Source organism: Takifugu rubripes, chromosome 17 (assembly GCF_901000725.2).
Source record: "Takifugu rubripes chromosome 17, fTakRub1.2, whole genome shotgun sequence".
Classification (NCBI taxonomy): Eukaryota; Metazoa; Chordata; class Actinopteri; order Tetraodontiformes; family Tetraodontidae; genus Takifugu; species Takifugu rubripes.
The window spans coordinates 9,036,412-9,053,927 of record NC_042301.1 but is presented as its reverse complement, the minus strand read 5'-3'; the positions used below and the strand labels follow the sequence as shown (position 1 = coordinate 9,053,927).

The 17,516-nt window shown below is 43.0% G+C and overlaps 2 protein-coding genes and 1 long non-coding RNA gene across 4 annotated transcripts; 1 reads left to right on the top strand and 2 right to left on the bottom strand.

Moving 5' to 3' along the window:
- Window positions 1-374: 374 nt before the first annotated feature.
- Window positions 375-5,675, bottom strand: LOC105417661 (carcinoembryonic antigen-related cell adhesion molecule 5-like). Of its 2 annotated transcripts, XM_011612638.2 has the most exons (12): window positions 5,543-5,675; window positions 4,217-4,567; window positions 3,721-3,924; window positions 3,144-3,455; window positions 2,827-3,033; window positions 2,387-2,644; window positions 2,050-2,310; window positions 1,660-1,920; window positions 1,451-1,529; window positions 1,216-1,279; window positions 804-1,007; window positions 375-719 (listed from the first exon to the last, which is right to left on the bottom strand). In XM_011612638.2, exons 1-11 carry the CDS (start codon window positions 5,595-5,597, stop codon window positions 807-809), a joined length of 2,253 nt encoding a protein of 750 aa, XP_011610940.2. In that variant the 5' UTR covers window positions 5,598-5,675; the 3' UTR covers window positions 375-719; window positions 804-806. The 2 variants fall into 2 exon arrangements, with proteins under 2 accessions (XP_011610940.2, XP_011610939.2); XM_011612637.2 differs by having other exon boundaries at window positions 375-1,007.
- Window positions 5,676-11,205: 5,530 nt separating this feature from the next.
- Window positions 11,206-14,135, top strand: atpv0e2 (ATPase H+ transporting V0 subunit e2). Its single transcript, XM_029850957.1, has 4 exons — window positions 11,206-11,363; window positions 12,161-12,208; window positions 12,733-12,831; window positions 13,688-14,135. Exons 1-3 carry the CDS (start codon window positions 11,260-11,262, stop codon window positions 12,824-12,826), a joined length of 246 nt encoding a protein of 81 aa, XP_029706817.1. The 5' UTR covers window positions 11,206-11,259; the 3' UTR covers window positions 12,827-12,831; window positions 13,688-14,135.
- A 621-nt stretch (window positions 14,136-14,756) lies between these two features.
- On the bottom strand, window positions 14,757-17,256 carry LOC105417662 (uncharacterized). Its single transcript, XR_003891609.1, has 2 exons — window positions 17,118-17,256; window positions 14,757-16,945 (listed from the first exon to the last, which is right to left on the bottom strand). It is a non-coding gene; the product is annotated as an uncharacterized lncRNA (long non-coding RNA).
- Window positions 17,257-17,516: the final 260 nt, after the last annotated feature.

Below are 17,516 nucleotides of genomic sequence, written 5' to 3'. Positions count from 1 at the left end.
TATTACAAAGTGAAGCTCAGGCTGGAGATGGAACAAGAGGAAACACCTCTAGAAACGAGCTCACGAAGTTTCACAGAGATACAAACCAGAGCAATCGGTGGCGTCACAGGTGATCAATTCATGGTGATCACTGCTGAACACTGATGTCGAGGTAGACAAGTTAACGTTCCAGAGATCCCAATGCAATTGGGTTGATTTTACCACATCAGAAAGAATCTTTGCTCGCACCTCAAAGAAAACATTACCTTATCTTCCCGTCAGTTATTCGATTTTCTGTTACCTGTAACCTGTGATAAGGAGCGAATTCAGTCCAGGCGCCAGAGTCCAATTTCGTCCAAGACCGGATTAAACTGTACACGTAAACTTATCGAAGGTAACTGCACAAGAATTTTTGTAATAAAGAAAAGGCTTTAAAAGGAGAGGTGTTAGACTTATTGCATTACTGAGTGAATAAATGGTTTCACAGAGGACATCTGTGCTACAGAACTATGATTTTTCAATAGCATGCTGTTGGTTTCCATGGAGCCAGAAACAGAAAAAATGAAGAAAATATAGAGGATTAAGAATAAAGCAAGAAATTGTGACATGAAAAAAAACCCTTTGCTGTTCTTTTGAATGTTTGAAACTCCACACAAAACAAAATCAATCATCAAATGTCCATGAAGTCTTTGCTGACTGTGCTGGACGACACACAAAAATCGTCTCGGTCATCTTGACTTCTGCCCAAGTAGAAAGAGAGAAAGACTTATTCTTAACCTGCTTCCTTTCTGTTTGGACGTGTGATAACTGATTGTCTGAGTGACCGTTTAACTTTGATCCATCACACAAGTGTACTCAGTGCTGCCCTCGTCTTCATCCGTCTGTCTGTACCCATGGACTGGTCTGATGTTTGAGTACAGCACATCATTCTGGTCAAGATGCAGGTGGATGCTGGCATAGTGCAGCGCCTGATCCTGATCCTGGTCCTGATCCAATTCCAGGGTTGCGGCAGTCGGCCTGGACTTGATCTGTCAGGACAAACCGAAGAGCAACTAAAGTTGGCTCAAGATTCTAACCCCCCCCCCCCCCCCCCCCCCCACCAGACAGCTTGTGCTTCTGTGCTATTAAGACAAAATACACAGCATCATCATGAAGCTACATAGAAACTACAGAGTAGACGAGGACCCTGCTCTGAGGGCACAAAAGGAATCTTTTAACCAGTACTCGTGGTCTCACCTGCACTCTAGTCTGCAGTGGTTTTCGACATTTGGTCGGTTTTTTGACGCACATTTTCTTCATTCTAGACATTAAAACAACAAATGTAATGTAATGTTTCCATAGCAACTCAAACAGCCCGCTCCACTTTAAATAAGGGAAGAACTCCTATGAGGTCACCATTAGCATCTTTAGAGATTTCCAAAAGAAACCAAACAAGGTGAATCACGTCTGGGAAAGCAAGTCGTCCACTCACCTGATCCACAAGAGAGTGAGGAACAGTGAGAACACCATGGCCACAGAGACAATTCCAACCCCGATCAGCTTGGTCACATCTGGACAGTCAGAAAAGAAGTGATTCAAATCCAAATCTAGTCTAATCCAAATCCTACATTTGCTGCCTGAATACATTTACTGTTATTCTGTCCAATAATTAAATGAGAAGAAACCCTGAAAATTCCTGACCTGATGCAACAACCAGATGTAAGCTGGATGTCAGGTGTCCTCTGGTGTTCCAGACTCGACAGGAATAATGTCCACTGTCTTCAGCTCTGACATGAGTGATGGTGAAGTTCTGCTCTGAGGATTTTGGTGAGTTTTCACCCTCCTTGTACCAGCTGTAATTAGCTGCTGGGTTAGCATCAGAGCTACATCTCAGGGTGACTGTAGTGTCCTCCTCAACCTCACCAGGGGAACTCACTGACACTGAGGGATGTCTCGGTGCATCTGGGGAGAATACAGCAGTAAAAATAGACCAGGACACCCTACTGCTCACTGCTGCGTTTATATTAACGTATAATGTGAGAGACAGTGGTCAGCAGTGAGCTCTGAGAGTGTCTGGTGGTTCCTACTCACACTGGATATCCAGGAAGAGAGCTGTGGAGTTGATCTCTCCGTATTGATTCTCAGACCTGCAGTGGTAGATCCCTCCATCCTCAGACCTAATAGAGGTGAAACGATAAACTCCCTCCTGCTGGTGAGTGAGTGTTTGGTTCTCCTTGTACCAGCTGTAATTAGCTGCTGGGTTAGCATCAGAGCTACAGCTCAGAGTGACTGTAGTGTTCTCCGCTACCACAGCAGAGGGACTCACTGACACTGAGCATGACTTTGGAGCATCTGGAGAAGACAGCAGACTTCAGCCTGAGAGGAGGTCCTGGAACTGCAGATGGTTAATTGCTATTACCGTACTCACACAGCAGTTCAACAGAGACATATCCTGACGTCTTTGATCCGAACTGGTTCTCAGCTGTGCAGTAATACTCTCCACAGTCAGAGGCCTGTAGAGATTTGATGAAGAGCTGCGACTCTTCACTGACCAGCATCTGGTTTGCCCTGAACCAAGCATACTTTGCTTCAGGGTTAGCATCAGAGTGACAGGTCAGATTTACAGAGCTGTTCTGCACGGCACCACCTGGAGGACTCATGGTCACCAAGGGAACTGTGGGAGCATCTGAAGAACATCAAGGAAGTTCAAGACCTGAGGTTGTGAATATTCCTACAGATGATTTGACAATATTTCAGCAGTCAGCTAGCAAATTGACTAGATGGTTGATGGTTAAATTTGATTTGCCGGCTGTGTATTTAATCAATAAACAGGAGATGCTGCAGCCTTGATGTAGGTGATAAACTCACAAACTGGTTGAGAACGATGGGTCTGGTACCCACAGGAATAACTGTTCATAGGCCAGACGTGACCTCTGTAAGACGCAGACTTTTCCTCTGGAATTATTCTGTCATTCTCATACCAGATTAAAGGGAAACGGTCTTGGAGACAACTGCTGTGACAAATTAGCTTCAGACCAAAAGGAGACAGGAACACCTGAACATTTAAATCAGGGTCTGTGAAGATGGAAACAGAACCAGCAGATTAGTTTAATGGCTACTGAAAACACCTTTAAAAAATAATCTTATAGTCGCCTATAAAAACAATGGTCGAGGTTCCTTAGTACCTGTGACCGTCAGGGTTGTTCCAGGGAGGTTCTTCCAATTATAGCTTGTGATTTTGAAGCGATAATTAGCTGAGTCATTCTTTTTCAGGTCTTTGATTCTCAGAGTGGAGCTTCCAATGGGACTAAATACCTCAACACGACCTCCATACTGGGGGTCTGCAGTGAGGTCTCGATGGTGTGGAGGAACCTCAAATCTGTACCAGAAACTAGATGAGATTCTCTCATCGTAGTGGCATGAAATATCCACTGAGGAACCCTTGAAGGTACAGATGCTCCTTTTAGTATATGTCGCGCAGGACCAATCATTGACACCTAAACACAAATATGGATATTGAAATAAAGTAAACTAATGTAACTCAAACATACAGAACACAGCATAAACATAACATGGGGGGCAGCAAAATGTGTTTTAGGTGGACATATGTTCCATTTATGCAACTGTGGCAGAAAATCTTTAACCTTCCTGAACATGGGTAAGAATCCAGGCCAGAGCCCCATAACCAGCTCTGGGTCACATGACGGGTTTATGAAATGTTCTAAACAGACTGAAAACACGATCCTGAGGGTGTAAACTCACACTTCAGTGGTGAAGGAAAATCCTCGTGTCCTTTAACAGCACAGGAAATGAGGTCTGAATAACGAACATTTCCTGAATAGTATTTTGTTGGTGATCGCTCAACTTTTTCTTCATTCTTGTACCAGATGTAGGAAATCGGGTCCGCCAGATTACACTGGCTCTCACAGATGTATTTTTTTGTATTGTATTCTTTTACCTTAAGACCTGCAGACATCAAACAAACCAGGTGTTCACACAGGCAACATGGCTTCATTGGCACCCCCAACCCCCCTGGATGTTTTCTCCTTTTGCTGCTTTTACACATGGAGCATGGACAGTGTACTTTTGTCTTGTTTTGGCCCAGAGCCTGATGCTGCATCTGTAGTGATGAGTAGACTAGTCTGGTGTCTCTGCCTGTCTTTGGGTGGTCTCCAGGTTAGTTTTCTAACCATCTCCTGACCCAGTCATCTTCTCTCTGAGAGCAAATTCTTGTGTGTGCTGGTGACACCAGTCTTACCTGTGACTCTCAGGCTGACACCGGGCTCACCAGTGTATTTGCCAGTTTCCATATTTGTTATGAATCTGAACTTGTAGACATTGGAGTCGCTCTCCCGCAGCTTCCTGATAATCAGAGAACATTTGTTGCTGTGGCAGAAATATTCCACACGACCTGCGAACTGCGAGAGCGTCCTCAGATCCACGGGCACTTTGTCCTCCTCACTAATGAACCACAGTCTGTCCACCACTGACAGACCACGTTGCAGATGTGGGTAACTGTAGTTGCAGCTTATTTCCACTGTGGAACCTTCTGAGGCACAGATGTTAGATGAAGGATAAAAAACCGTCCAGATGGTCTGACTTCTAGTTCCTGTAAAAGTAAAGAAATCACCATCGAACACCAGATCAAGTATGAAAAGGTTTTACTTTCTGTTTCTGCCCCTGACTGAAGCTCACAACAGCCACGCACGTCAAGTGGATCTGAGTGGTCCATGTACAGAACCGTGGGGAACCTCAGTCTTTGTGGATAATTTGTTTTTATAGGAGAGGTCACATAACACACCAGAGAGTCAAATCCTATAAAGCATTAAAACTGGGGGACACGATGAAGTAGATCCACAAACTCACAAATAAGAAAGTAAAACAATGTTGCGAAGGTGTGATAAACGCTCGTGAACGCCTGTTCATGGATACACTAACATACATGAATGCCTATTTATGGATACACTAACACACATGTATGCCTGTTTATGGACACACTAATACACATCAATGCCTGTTTATGGACACACTAATACACATCAATGCCTGTTTATGGATACATTAACACACATGTACGCCTGTTATGGACACACTAATACACATCAATGCCTGTTCATGGATACACTGACACACATGTATGCCTGTTTATGGACACACTAACCACATGATCGCCTGTTTATGGATACACTAACACACATGTACGTCTGTTTATAGACACACTATCCACATGCAGGCCTGTTTATGGACACACTAACACTTTGTACGCCTGTTTATTGACACACAAACATACATGAACACCTGTCTATGGACACACTAATCTCCATGTATACCTGTTAATGGACACACTAACAAACATGAACACCTGTCTATGGACACACTAATCTCCATATATACCTGTTAATGGACACACTAACAAACATGAACACCTGTTTATGGACACAATAACACATATGAACGCCTGTTTATGGACACAATAACACACATGAACTGCTGTTTATGGACAAGCTAACACTCAGAATGTCATTGAATCAGCTCATTAAATCAGCTTTTCGACCGAAGTAATAATGTTGATGTTCTACAGTACCTGACAGAACGAGGAGAAGGATAACAAATCCATTTTCTGCTGCTGCTGAACTCATATTTGGTCCAAAATCAGCCTCAATTTGCAGAAATAAAGAAGTGGTCTTGAACAATTATAGAACTGCATAACTGCACACACCCACTTCCTCTTTTTATTATTAATAGTAAATGTCTTGAACATCCCCATGCTGAAATCCCCAGAAGAAAAAATTTGCATGTTATTTAATCTGAACTGAAAGTGATTTACTTTTGTCAGCAGATGTTTGTTTGGACTGGTGGATGAAGATCTGGTGTCTTCATGTACAGAGATGCTTGAAATATTAAACTGAAACAGAGTTCAGTCATCTTCATCAGCTCTACAGTGAGAATTACAGCCATTCAGACAGACACGCCTAAAAATCGTCTGGAATCATCAGTCAGACAGAAGAGCTGATGATCATGTGACCAACATGTTACAGACAGACCTTTAATCTTTGCTCACACAAAAACTCCTGAAGGGATGGGAAGGAGGGATGATGAGCAGAAACATCCACAAAGCTGAAGGTGTCTGTAGGGAAACAACTGGAAGAGGAAACTTCTTAAATCAAAGCTGCTGCTCTGACTTTGATCATGACTCCAAATCCACCATTGTGATGTATTGATCTCCAATGCTTTCATTGTCCCCACAACAATAGTTTTACTACTTCAATAATCATCGTTGCTCAAACTTCTCATTTTAGGATGTAAAAAGGTGAATTTCAACACCAAACTTTCAAATCAAAAGCTTTATTTTAAAGTGTACTGTACATTTAATAGTCTTGAGAACAAGCTGTATTTATGAAGCACGCTCATCCTTTCCTGGATTTCTGAATCAAATGCTGTAAACCAGAGACTTCACACCTCCTACTGGGGTATTGTGAGTCACAGCGTCATACAGAGATAACCCATTCTGGTCATCCGTTGATCTGTGGAGACGAAGATTAACTTTGGTACCAGCTGGAAATAAAAGTGGTGTGTGTTCTACAGAACCCATGAGGACCGACTGAGCTGAAGTCTTTGTGCTCTTAAAGCTGACAGCTGAGTACTCTTCTTCCTCCTCTTCTTCCTCTGGATGGCTACTCTAAGATGCCATGATGTGTGAGTAAGGAGGATGTTCCTCATTCTGATGGAAGCTTACGCTGGCATAGCAAAGTTCTTCCTGTTGTGGTGTATCTGCGGTGTGAGACTGAAGAGAAAAATCAAAAGCCGGGGTTTTCTGAAACAGACAAAAACACGCCAACGCTGGCCAACCGTGAGAACAGTCCATAAATAGGTGGCTTGATTACCGATAGTCTGCAGGTGCACCAGTCCCCGGCACCACCTGCGGCTGAGGCATGGCTCCACCACGCTCCCCGCAGGAGAAAACCTGCAAAAGAGTTCCCAGAAACTGGGAACCTGACAAAATCACTCCTAAAATTGCACAAAAACTTTGTATTTTTTTTTCACCAACTCAAAGCTCATCATCAATTTTGTTCTCAAAGAAAAAAGTGGAGGATTCAGCAGGTGACCCTCCACCTAACGGGATCTTCCTCCACCTCTGGAACCATCACTGGATCCCTTTAATCTCTCTGACTTGATCTTGCCCGGAGCATCTCCTTCTGTGTGCCTCAACCTTAAAACCAGGTCTTCCCCCTCAAGCAGTCCTTTGAAGTTGTGAGGACCAGATAAAATGCCATCACTTTGCTAGTAAGATGGAATTTACTCCTCAGTATGTAGCAAGTACAATAACACACACAGGGGACTGCAGGGGAAATGTGGTCTGGATTTTTATCAATGTGGACATTCTCAATAGAACAAGTGGAATGGACTGAACGAAGAGGCACCAAAGGGCAGCAAGACCAAGCACAATTTGTGGCATCAGTTGCCAGATTGATTATTTCTTTAGATTACTGATTATTCTTTTTCCTGAGCATTCTTTACAGCATTTATCAAAATTAAAATTGTTATTGGTTAGTTTATGTTTAGTTTGTATTGGTATGATGGATCGTCACTAGGGGCACCCTCCTGGGTGGGTCAATGGTCTCTACTGGACAATGGGAAGAGGAGATGGGTGAGACAGGAGTGCAGACAGGCCAACAGAGGGAAAAGTTCATTTTTTGGTCTGAGGGCCAATTTCTGCCCTCATGATTGGATCTAGAGACTAAAGAGGTGAGAGGAGCAGCTTTGTGTCAGTGTTGGTGCAAATGTATCTCCAAGAGAGAGAAGGATGAGAAGGACCCTCAATGCTGCTGCTGCTGCTGCTAACTCCATAGCTGCTGCTCACATCTCTTTTCAGTCATCTGCTTTTCCTCATTCAAGAGAAAGGGGTTTATTCTGGTAGTGCAGACATGTCAGCAAAGCCCGACTTCTTTCCTCTTTCTTGATTTTATATGCATGAAAATACAAATATAAGGAAATGCTAAGATGGAATCCAAGATTCAGCTGTGCAGAACTCAACAGGTTTCTTGTTGTGGGGAGAAATGAAAACTCAGGTCATGAAACAATGGCTGCTGGTCAGGACCACATCTTCAGAAACAGAAATGGCTTCAGATAAACCTGCCATCAAGGGACAACTGGGTCATGAAATTACAAACAAATCAGTTTGTTGGAGAAGATCAGCTTCTTTAGTTTGAGGAGGAAGATCATCATCTTCTGTCCTGGTCTTCATCAGTGCTGAATTCTGGGCTTTTCTTCACATCTACTAACACATCTTGGCAGCAACTGGTGCATCAGTGCTCACGAGCTTCCTCTCATACTGATCAGGAACTAAAATAAATAATGAGAAACATAAACTCTCATCTGAGTAAGCTCTTCATTTTTGACATGAGCTGATGCAGCTGTTTCTTCATGCTTTGTGTGCCAACATGATTATAAATGTATAAAAATCTCACCATGTATTTTAGACAGAACTGGTCTTTGGGAGTATTTCCAGTGTGCTGAGCAAGATCTCTGAGAAGAAACCTTCCTCCATCTGTCCCTCACATTTGTTCTTCACTGTTTTGTCATCTGACCTCTGTCCCCCACTCATCTACAACAGTCGGAGCAGCAGAAGTGGTGCGGTCAAATCAGGACTGTAGTCTTTTGTCATCTTTGCAGTTGGTCTGACTGTAAAAAACATCTTCAGGTTTGTAGCTTCAACTGAGAAGATCCTACATGACAGTTTAGAATAACTTTAACAGCCTGGATTGGCTATGGATTATTTCATCTGTTTTTATCACAGATGGAGGAGGAGATACTGACCTCAGATGTGTTTAACATGATGATGATGATGATGATGATGATGATGATGATGATGATGATGATGATTGTGTTTGAAAGTCAGCTTTTGACCTTTAATCCCATCAGAGGACATCCACCGCCCTCTTGATGGACCTCTCGTTCAGTAAGGGTAGCTGATTCTGCTCCACACACCAGCAACTGGGGGACAGTTTCCATTAACTGAGGCCAACAGAGGTCGCTGCTTTGTGCTCATTTAGCATTAAATCTGTATCAGCAGTTAAGGACAACTACTGAATTGTTAATTTGAGGTCTGATCACAGGAAGCAGGGGGAGCAACTGGATGAAGGTCAGAGGTCAGATGTGTCTTCTGGTCACCAGTTTAAACAACCCTCAACATGTAAGTGAGGTGAGACTGTTGAAGAGATGTCGGGATCCAACAGCAGCTTCCTCTCTTCTTCTGTCATCAGGGTTGAATCTGTCTCCAGAAATTGACCTCCTCTTCCTCCATATCTCAGCAGCTCCAGTCACTTCCTCCTCCTGAGGAAGAGGATTTTAGGCTCAGCAGGTCGAAGAGCCGCAACATACCGGTAATTCAGGATTAACTGTGTGTTTTAGGTTGACTGTAAAGAGAAGACTCTGGTTCCAGTGGTGACGTCCTTCAGTGAGACACCAGCCTAGATTAGTTCTCACGCTCTTGTTCAGGCTGTGACTCTTCAGCTCTTTACCAACCCAGCATGAACCTATAAACACTGTAACCTCTTAATATTGTGTTTATTATCATTACTATCCAAGTAAGATCTCTGATCCGACTAGACTTGTTAGGGTTTTCTTGAATATGTTTTGCCTCCTCTCCAGAAGGCTTCTTCCTCTCCACAAAGCTTCTTTAGTTCTAAACTCACTGAGGGCAGAGCTTGAAAATATAGCCCTTGTGGACCATTAGCATGCTAATGATCTGGGTGGTCTCCTGAGAGTCGTTGACAGGGTTGTTCATCTAGTTTCAGATTGGATGCCTCCCCTTTGTCTGCTGGGTCACATGGTGGTGAATCAGCAGATCTCACGAAACAGTGTAAACTTTTGGATTGTTGGCGGAAAGAGTGCACTGTATGTGGATGATAGGAAGTGTCTTAGCCCACCCCCTCCACATAAGGATGTTTTTTCCAACTTAACATGGATGTCTTCCTTGACACCCCTCTCAAACCAGCAATCTTCTCTGGCCAGTACCCATACTTGACTGTCCTCAAAGGAGTGCCCGGTTTCCTTTAGGTGCCGGCGTACTGCTGAGTCCTAAAAAGATAGCATGTCTGTGTTGGGCCATTCGTTTATGGAGCAGATATTTCGTTTCACCAATGTACATTACAGCATTCCTTCTGGCACTGTGCAGCATAGCCATCATTGCTTTGCTTTGGTCTTGGTGTCCTGTCCTTCAGGTGAACTAGGTTTTGTCTGAGTGTGTTGGAGGGTTTGAACCACACTGAAAGGTCATGTTTCAGCAGAATTCTCCTGAATTTTTCTGAAACTCCAGACAGGGGATAGAAATGCTGTTGTGTTTGTTTCTCTCATCTTCTTTGCTGGGGTTTGCTTTCTGGAGGTCTTTGTGAAGGCTCAATCTGGGTAACCACATGTTTTGAGTGGTGTTTTGAGATTATCCTGTTCAGTCTTCATCCCTTGGGTTGTGGTGGGTACTTCTTTAGCCCTATGTTACACCCAAATTGTGTTCCAGTGGGTGTTGAGAGTCAAATTGGAAGTACTAATCTGTGTGTGTGTGTGTGTGTGTGTGTGCAGAAGGGGGGGGGGGGGGGGGATCTGTAGACCTCAATGCTAAGGTTTCAGTCCTCCTCGATCTAAACTGCACAATCAAGAAATGCCAGACTGTGTTATTTTACATATTCCTTCGTGAATTTGACGTAATCCTCTGTATTGCTTAGGTGGATTGAGAATGCCTCCAATTCTTTTCTTTGTATCTTGACCCAGGTGTCATCAACATATCTGAACCAGTGACTTGGGACGGTTCCTATGAAGGATGTTAGGGCTCGGTTTTCAACCTCCATGAGAGATTGGCATCGATGGGAGATACTGGTGAACCCATGGCACAACCATGTTTCCGCCAGTAGAGGGATATCATTGCTGCCATTTAATGATAATAATGTTAACGCTAAATCATGATTGTTGTTATCTTTTCAGATCTTTCTCTATTATATCTGCAGAAAAGATCAAATAAGCCCAAACATATTCCACTCATCACGGACGCGCAGGCGCGCACATGCGGTTGCGGCCCAGTTAGACCATGCGTCCAATCCCCGAGCTAATAATACTGATTGAAAGACAAATCCACCAATCACAAGAGAGTCTGTGCTGTCTGTGGTCCAATTAGATGCTGCAGTCACTGGTCAGGGTGGGGACTGTGCTGAAGCGACGGCTAAGCCCAGCAGCCATAGATGCGCTTTATTTTTAAAAGAACAAACCGATATTATTCACTCCTTTTGCGTGTTTCTGCGGATTGTAGCCATGGTGTCTCACTCTCTCGCCCTGCCGATGATTTGCTTCACCACATTATGGGGGCTAGTCGGGGTCGTGGCTCCTTTTTTGGTGCCTAAAGGACCCAACCGGGGGTAGGTATTTTAGCCTGAATTAACTGCAAGTAACGGCGAATAGTTGCCTTTTAATTTAAATACAAAACTATATCTAGGCCAAATAATGTTGGACTTTACTCGATTTGAGCACAGGTGGAGGTGAGGAGGCCCTGCGTGGCATCGGGCATCCGTCCATCCTTTCATCCGTTCGTTCGCTCGTCCATCTGTCCGTCCTTCCATTCATCCATCGTCCACCTTTCCATCCACCCCCCCCCCCCCCCCCATTCATTCACCCACCCATCATGGCTGTCATCAAAGGTTCACACTGATCTCGGAAACATTAAAAGGTCTTCTCGGCCTTTAAGCTGTTTTATTTACAGTTAAATTCTCTTAGCACATAAAAAAATTCCATTGCTATATTTATTGTATTAAACTGTTTAATTGTGTTACTGTGGCACTGAAATCACTATTTTTTTAAATTAAAAAGTTAAAGAATATAATAAATGTCTGGTCTGATTAAAAGAAGAAACCCCTGAAACAAACCCAAAATAAGGACCAAATGAATCCATATTTGTTTTATTCATGTTGGACTCTAAATTGTTTCATTAATTCTTCCATAGACATAAGTGTATGGATTTGGATATGAAGAGAACCTGCTTTCACCCAGGATGGAGGGATAAATGGATGGATAATAGAGTTATGAATGGTGATGAATGGATAGATTAGGAGAGGCAGCTGTAGCTCTGAACTCTAATGATGGCAGGATCATTTTCCTTTTAACAGGTTTTTGTTACTTTTATTAAACGGATGTTTTAATGAAGCTGGTCTGTTTCCAGGGTGATCGTCACCAGTCTCATCCTCACAGCTGTCTGTTGTTACCTGTTGTAAGTAGTCTCCACCCTCTGTCTTCTTATTCTTTTCAGCTAAATGCAGCAGACTAAAGTTGATTGAAGATTTCTTCCTCAAAAAGATGTTAGTTTAAGTAAAAGATGATAAAATAAATAAAGGTTATATAAAAGCTTGTAATATATACATGCAAAATCTAGTAAAGAATTCCGCAGTATTTGTTATTTAACTTTATTTTATTCAAACTCTTTTAATTTAAATAATTGTATATATTTATACAGAAGTAATTGTTTCTCTCACTGGGGGCGCCACAGTCCGTTTACCAGCTAGTCACTGAGTTAGTTCCTCTGAATTTTAATATGGATGATGGTGATGGAGAAGAATTCCTATTTCGCTCATTTTATTTATTTTTGGTTTAATCGGTTGTGATAATCAACATTTTTCTGTGGGTTGACCTTCAGGTTAGCATCAGGCAACGCTGATTAATATTCTATTAATAATTTGCTTAGAAACGTTCCTGCGTTGATGCATCACCCTCCTCTTCCTCTCTGTCTTTGCCCAGTTGGTTAATAGCCATCCTGGCCCAGACCAACCCTCTTTTTGGCCCTCAGCTGAAGAACGAAACCATCTGGTATCTGCGCTACTTCTGGGAGTGAAGCAGGTGAGCTGGTGAGGACAGATTAGGAAAAACCTGTGGTAGACCTCCTCAACCTCATGACCTCATCACCGTCATCACTTCCTCACCCTCATCATCTTAATCTTCCTCATCAACTTCATCTCCCTCATCACCCACCTCACCTTCATCACCCACCTCACCTTTATCTCCCTCATCAACTCCTCACCTTCATCACCCTCATCACCTCCTCACCCTTACCTTCTTCACTCTCCTCACCCTTCAATACCCTCAGTGTGTCTGGCAGATCACAACAGATCATCTGCTAAATCTTTCATGGCTTTTTAGATGTTTCCTGATGGAGAAGAGACCTCCTCGCCTTCATTACCCTCCTCACCCTTCTTACCTTCATCTTCCTCATCACCTCCTCACCCTCCTCTTCCTCATCACCTTCATTTCCTGATTCACTGTAGATGTTTCCTGAGGGAGAAGAGACTGACAGTCAGTGTTGACCTGGAGAATGTTACTTTTGTCTTCCTCAAACTTTTCCTGAATTATTTTTCCATGTTACAAGTTCATCTTTAACCAGGATATGATCTAAATTTCATCATTTTCCTGAATAAAAGGCTCCATGTTGACAGCTCATAACGGTAGAAAGAGAATAAAACACTTTAAGATCCAGCTAGGAACCAGAACCACTGGAACTCTCTGGCCTGGTAATGTTGATGTGAACTTTAATTGAGTCCCTCTTGTCTCGCCGACTCTCCACTTGTCTGAAGAGACATCCATCTGTGATGGATGACAGGAAATATAAATCTGGGTACAAAAACAGCAGCTGAATAAATGAAATAATAATTGAGCAAAATTGAACTAACTAAAAAATGTTTATTCTTTTCTGTTTTAGGATCCATGCATCCCATCACTTCTTCCTCACCAATCACTGGACTCCAACCACCAACCCCCCCCCCCCCACACACACACACACACACGCACACACACACACACATGCACACACACGCACAGCATCTGGAATCTGTCAGGATTCTGTGTTGTTGCGTTTTAAATCGGATGTTTTGTGCTGTTGTTGTGACATGAATGAGCTCCAGTGAAAGTGTGACGTCATCTGTTAAGAGTAGATGTTAATCTTCCACCCCTCTACTGTGCAATCCTTCTATACTCTTTTATTTTGTGGTTATTGATCTTTTTTTGCTGCCATCAGGGATGATGTTTATTTATTTGGCCTGTGAGTGCTGATGTAAGCACGCTGTAATAACCCTTGCGTCCACACGGCCTTGTTATATAACTGTTATTATCTGTGATGTAATGCTATGTGTGAGAGAGAGAGGTGTGTGTGTGTGTGTGTGTGTGAGAGAGAGAAGAGTTCAGTACTGCGAGTGTTTGGACCGAGGCCATGAGAATCTCCCAGAAACGTAAGCGTAAAGAGCGATTCCTTGCACTTCACACCACAGCCCACACTCACCTCCTGCTCGGCACTGCAGAGGTCCCCGTTGCCATGGTGATCTTGTAACCTACTCGACCCCTTTCTGATGGAATCCTGACTCTGCCTGTGCACAGATGTGCTGTTGACTGGGATCTGAGTGAAACGTTGACGTATATGTCCAAACTTCATTCTGCTGCTCAGCCTTCATGTTCTTCTCTGAGACAAAAGCAGGTCCTCAGTCAAGTCCTGTTCTTACTGTTCAGTTCCTGGATGAAATGCTGAGATCACATCAGGGACAGATGCTTCTGTCTGGGTGTTTCATCAGGAAATAGTGGAGAAGATTTTTGTTCTCCTCTACACCATAATCTGCTGTTCAATCTGTGCGGTGGCGTTCTGAGTTAAGGCCTGTACGATTCCTTTCAAGGCTGAATAAGCCACCCAGACAAACAGGACTAAGCGATAACTCCTGAGTAGTTTTGTTGTCCCATTTGAAGCCAGATGGGAATGAAACATTAAAGTTGAGCACTGATGAAGGTGACAACAAAACCAACATGTGGGATGATGTCAACAGCTGGTTGTTTCTCTTCATTCTGTATCTCCCTGACAACAGACAGACAGTCAGATGCTGTGTTTGCCCCTAAGGTAACAGTTACAAACATGAATTAGGACAGTCCTTGGTGTTAATATCTGGTAACAAACATTGACAAGGTGCTGCTGGGATTTTCCTCCGCCCAGAAGCTTTAAGCGTTTAAGCCATGCCCCACTACCACAACTACACTTCTCCCTCCTCCCTTTCTCCCATGCCCTTTCTCCCTCCTCCTCTCCTTCTCTAAAACCACTTTGCTTCAGCCAAAAATAACCAAAATCAATATACAGCTACTTTTTAGAAAGACCAAATTATGTTGTATCTCTTCCTCTATCCCTCTTTGATAGTCGTGGTGGTGGCGTGCATCTGAACAGCTGCATTTTCTCACACCAGAGTTGCTGTTGTCAGGATGGACTTTGCTGTTTTCCCACCGCAGTCATAAATCTCAGACGGACTCTGAGGCAACATCATTGATTTCCAACTCTGCTGTTTGAGGTTTGGGAGCCTGACTGGCCTCAGTTTTTCATGCCTTTTTTCACACCAGAATGAGTGTCCGGAGGATTTTCCTCCCCCAGAAATGCCGGAGGAGAAGTGACCTTGGATGGTTGCTCTTCCTCTGTGCAGCTCCTTTGATGTCGGCATCAGTGTCAAAGTAGAGATGGATTCATATCCTGTGAGAAGAGTCGCCATGGTTACAAAAACACCACTCACTCTCAGAAACGGGCTCCTGTGCTGTCTATGACCTGTTGATGTAATGTAAATTATTCTATGTGTTTCACATGCTGAATTAAAACTAAAGGATGTGCGTCAAACTCAGCCATGCTGCTCTGTTGTTCTAGACTGTCCTGCTGCCTGAAGGACCAACTTATGACACAGCTGCACCTCTGAGCACTTCACAAAGATTCACCACACCAACACAGCTTCATTCTTCATCCAAGAAGTAGCATAAACATCAGAGTTGACTTCCTATTCAATATTGTGCAGTAAGAATTTGTTTATTCTCATTTCCTCAGAAAGGGCATGACACTGAGACAGAGAAACACGCTCGTTACTGCTTCAGGCGAAATTAGCCACATTTACAGACATTGTGGAAATCGCTAAAAACAAACAGTCATCAATAAATATACAGACATTAACAATTCGAGTTGTAATGTAAGTAAATTGTAAATTAACTTCAACAGGAAAGGTTTTTGTGCTTCTATCAGTGAGGTGGGATGATGGAACAGGATTCAAATGAGCTTCCGAGACGCCATTTTCCAAAGTTGCAGAGATGAGCGAGTTGTTGGGTCCTAACATTATTATGAGGATATTGCTCCTTTTCTCTGCACTGATATTTGCTTTTCCATTTCTTTTTCATGTGCACGTATGTATTCTGACTGCAGGGAAAGGTGAACGTTAACACTCGATATCTGTTAATGAGGAGTATGGAATCTTCTTATTCTTATTTAAGCAGATGGGTGGGAGAATAGAAGTTACACTTGAATGTTTTTTTCTTTATTTTACTTTTGGCTTTCATATTCAAAATAAACACTTCAGCCAATTAATTGTACTGAATTCAGTTGTTATCATTTAAGCCACTGCAGAAAAATCACATTCAAGATGATTGTTTTTTGTTTCGATACTAATCTTCGATTTAAGCTATTAAATGGATGAATAATAGTTGTGTGGAAAAAAGAAAGCAGTTACCTCCAAAATATAGAATACAATTACAAGAGTTTTAAATGCTAAAAGTATTTATAGTATCTGCATTTTATTAGATCATTATCAAATATAATTTACTTTTAGTTCTGTTTTAACACTGTTATATTACTTCAACCTAAATCCTATCCGAATGTTGCAGACGGACAAAAGCCCTCACGCACTACTATCAGTTCACACAAACCTTTTATATCATGGGCTGTTAACGGCTGAGAGGAAAATCGGACAGCGGTCGTTAAGTTCTAATAAGCCGCTGAAGGAGTAGACTTGAGGGGCCTAGGCCACTCTCTCTAGCAGGTTGGTCCAGCGGCCCTCCGCTGTGCAGCGGGCCGGGTTCCGACTGGGGTCAGCGGGTTCGAAGTCCGTGTTCTTGGCTGTCCTTAAAGATGGGTCGCGGAGCTCCGCCCACTGACGTCAAACCACATCCGTTTTCATGCCTTCAAAATAATCAAGTTGCCGACATTACGGACACTTAATATGAAACCGGAAACAGTTCACGTTAAACCTAAATTTAATCCATTGATGATTTTAAACGCTAATTTATAGGTTAAACATACGCTTACCGAACCCCCTTCAGACATATATTTATGCACGGTTGTTTAAACGTACCTCAATTAGCACGCAGAGTAAAAAATGTATTTTTGGTGAATTATGGAAGCAGCCTTTATTTTGAAATCCTCGTGAGAAATGTGACGTCCAGATGTCTCGAGCTTGCTGAATCGTTTTCCGTGATTATTCATAAACTCATTTGCCCCACGTTCCACTGTTTATACCGCTGAAATGTCCCTGCATGCAAGTCCGATTTTAGTCCTTCCAGTCGCACCGACCTCACCTGTCCAACCTCACATTAAAGTAGGAAAATGGCTGAAAACAAAAATAACTCGGCTCCAGCACGATAACACGAGGCTTGTTCGTGTTCCGCGGAACTGGCTCTCCCCCCACACCCCCTGACTAATTAAAGTGGTTTTGGCCCGAGATGGTGATAGGCAACTTGTGTTGTGCGCTGAT

Bases quoted from the DNA above. Each gene is read 5' to 3' on its own strand.
- atpv0e2 (XM_029850957.1), top strand. From the start codon at position 11,260: ATGGTGTCTCACTCTCTCGCCCTGCCGATGATTTGCTTCACCACATTA. The intron at 11,364-12,160 runs GTAGGTATTTTA...GTCTGTTTCCAG, and splicing joins CCTAAAGGACCCAACCGGGG to GGTGATCGTCACCAGTCTCA. The intron at 12,209-12,732 runs GTAAGTAGTCTC...GTCTTTGCCCAG, and splicing joins GCTGTCTGTTGTTACCTGTT to TTGGTTAATAGCCATCCTGG.
- LOC105417661 (XM_011612637.2), bottom strand. From the start codon at position 5,597: ATGAGTTCAGCAGCAGCAGAAAATGGATTTGTTATCCTTCTCCTCGTT. The intron at 3,034-3,143 runs GTACTAAGGAAC...CCATCTTCACAG, and splicing joins AACAACCCTGACGGTCACAG to ACCCTGATTTAAATGTTCAG. The intron at 2,311-2,386 runs GTGAGTACGGTA...TGTCTTCTCCAG, and splicing joins TGTCTCTGTTGAACTGCTGT to ATGCTCCAAAGTCATGCTCA.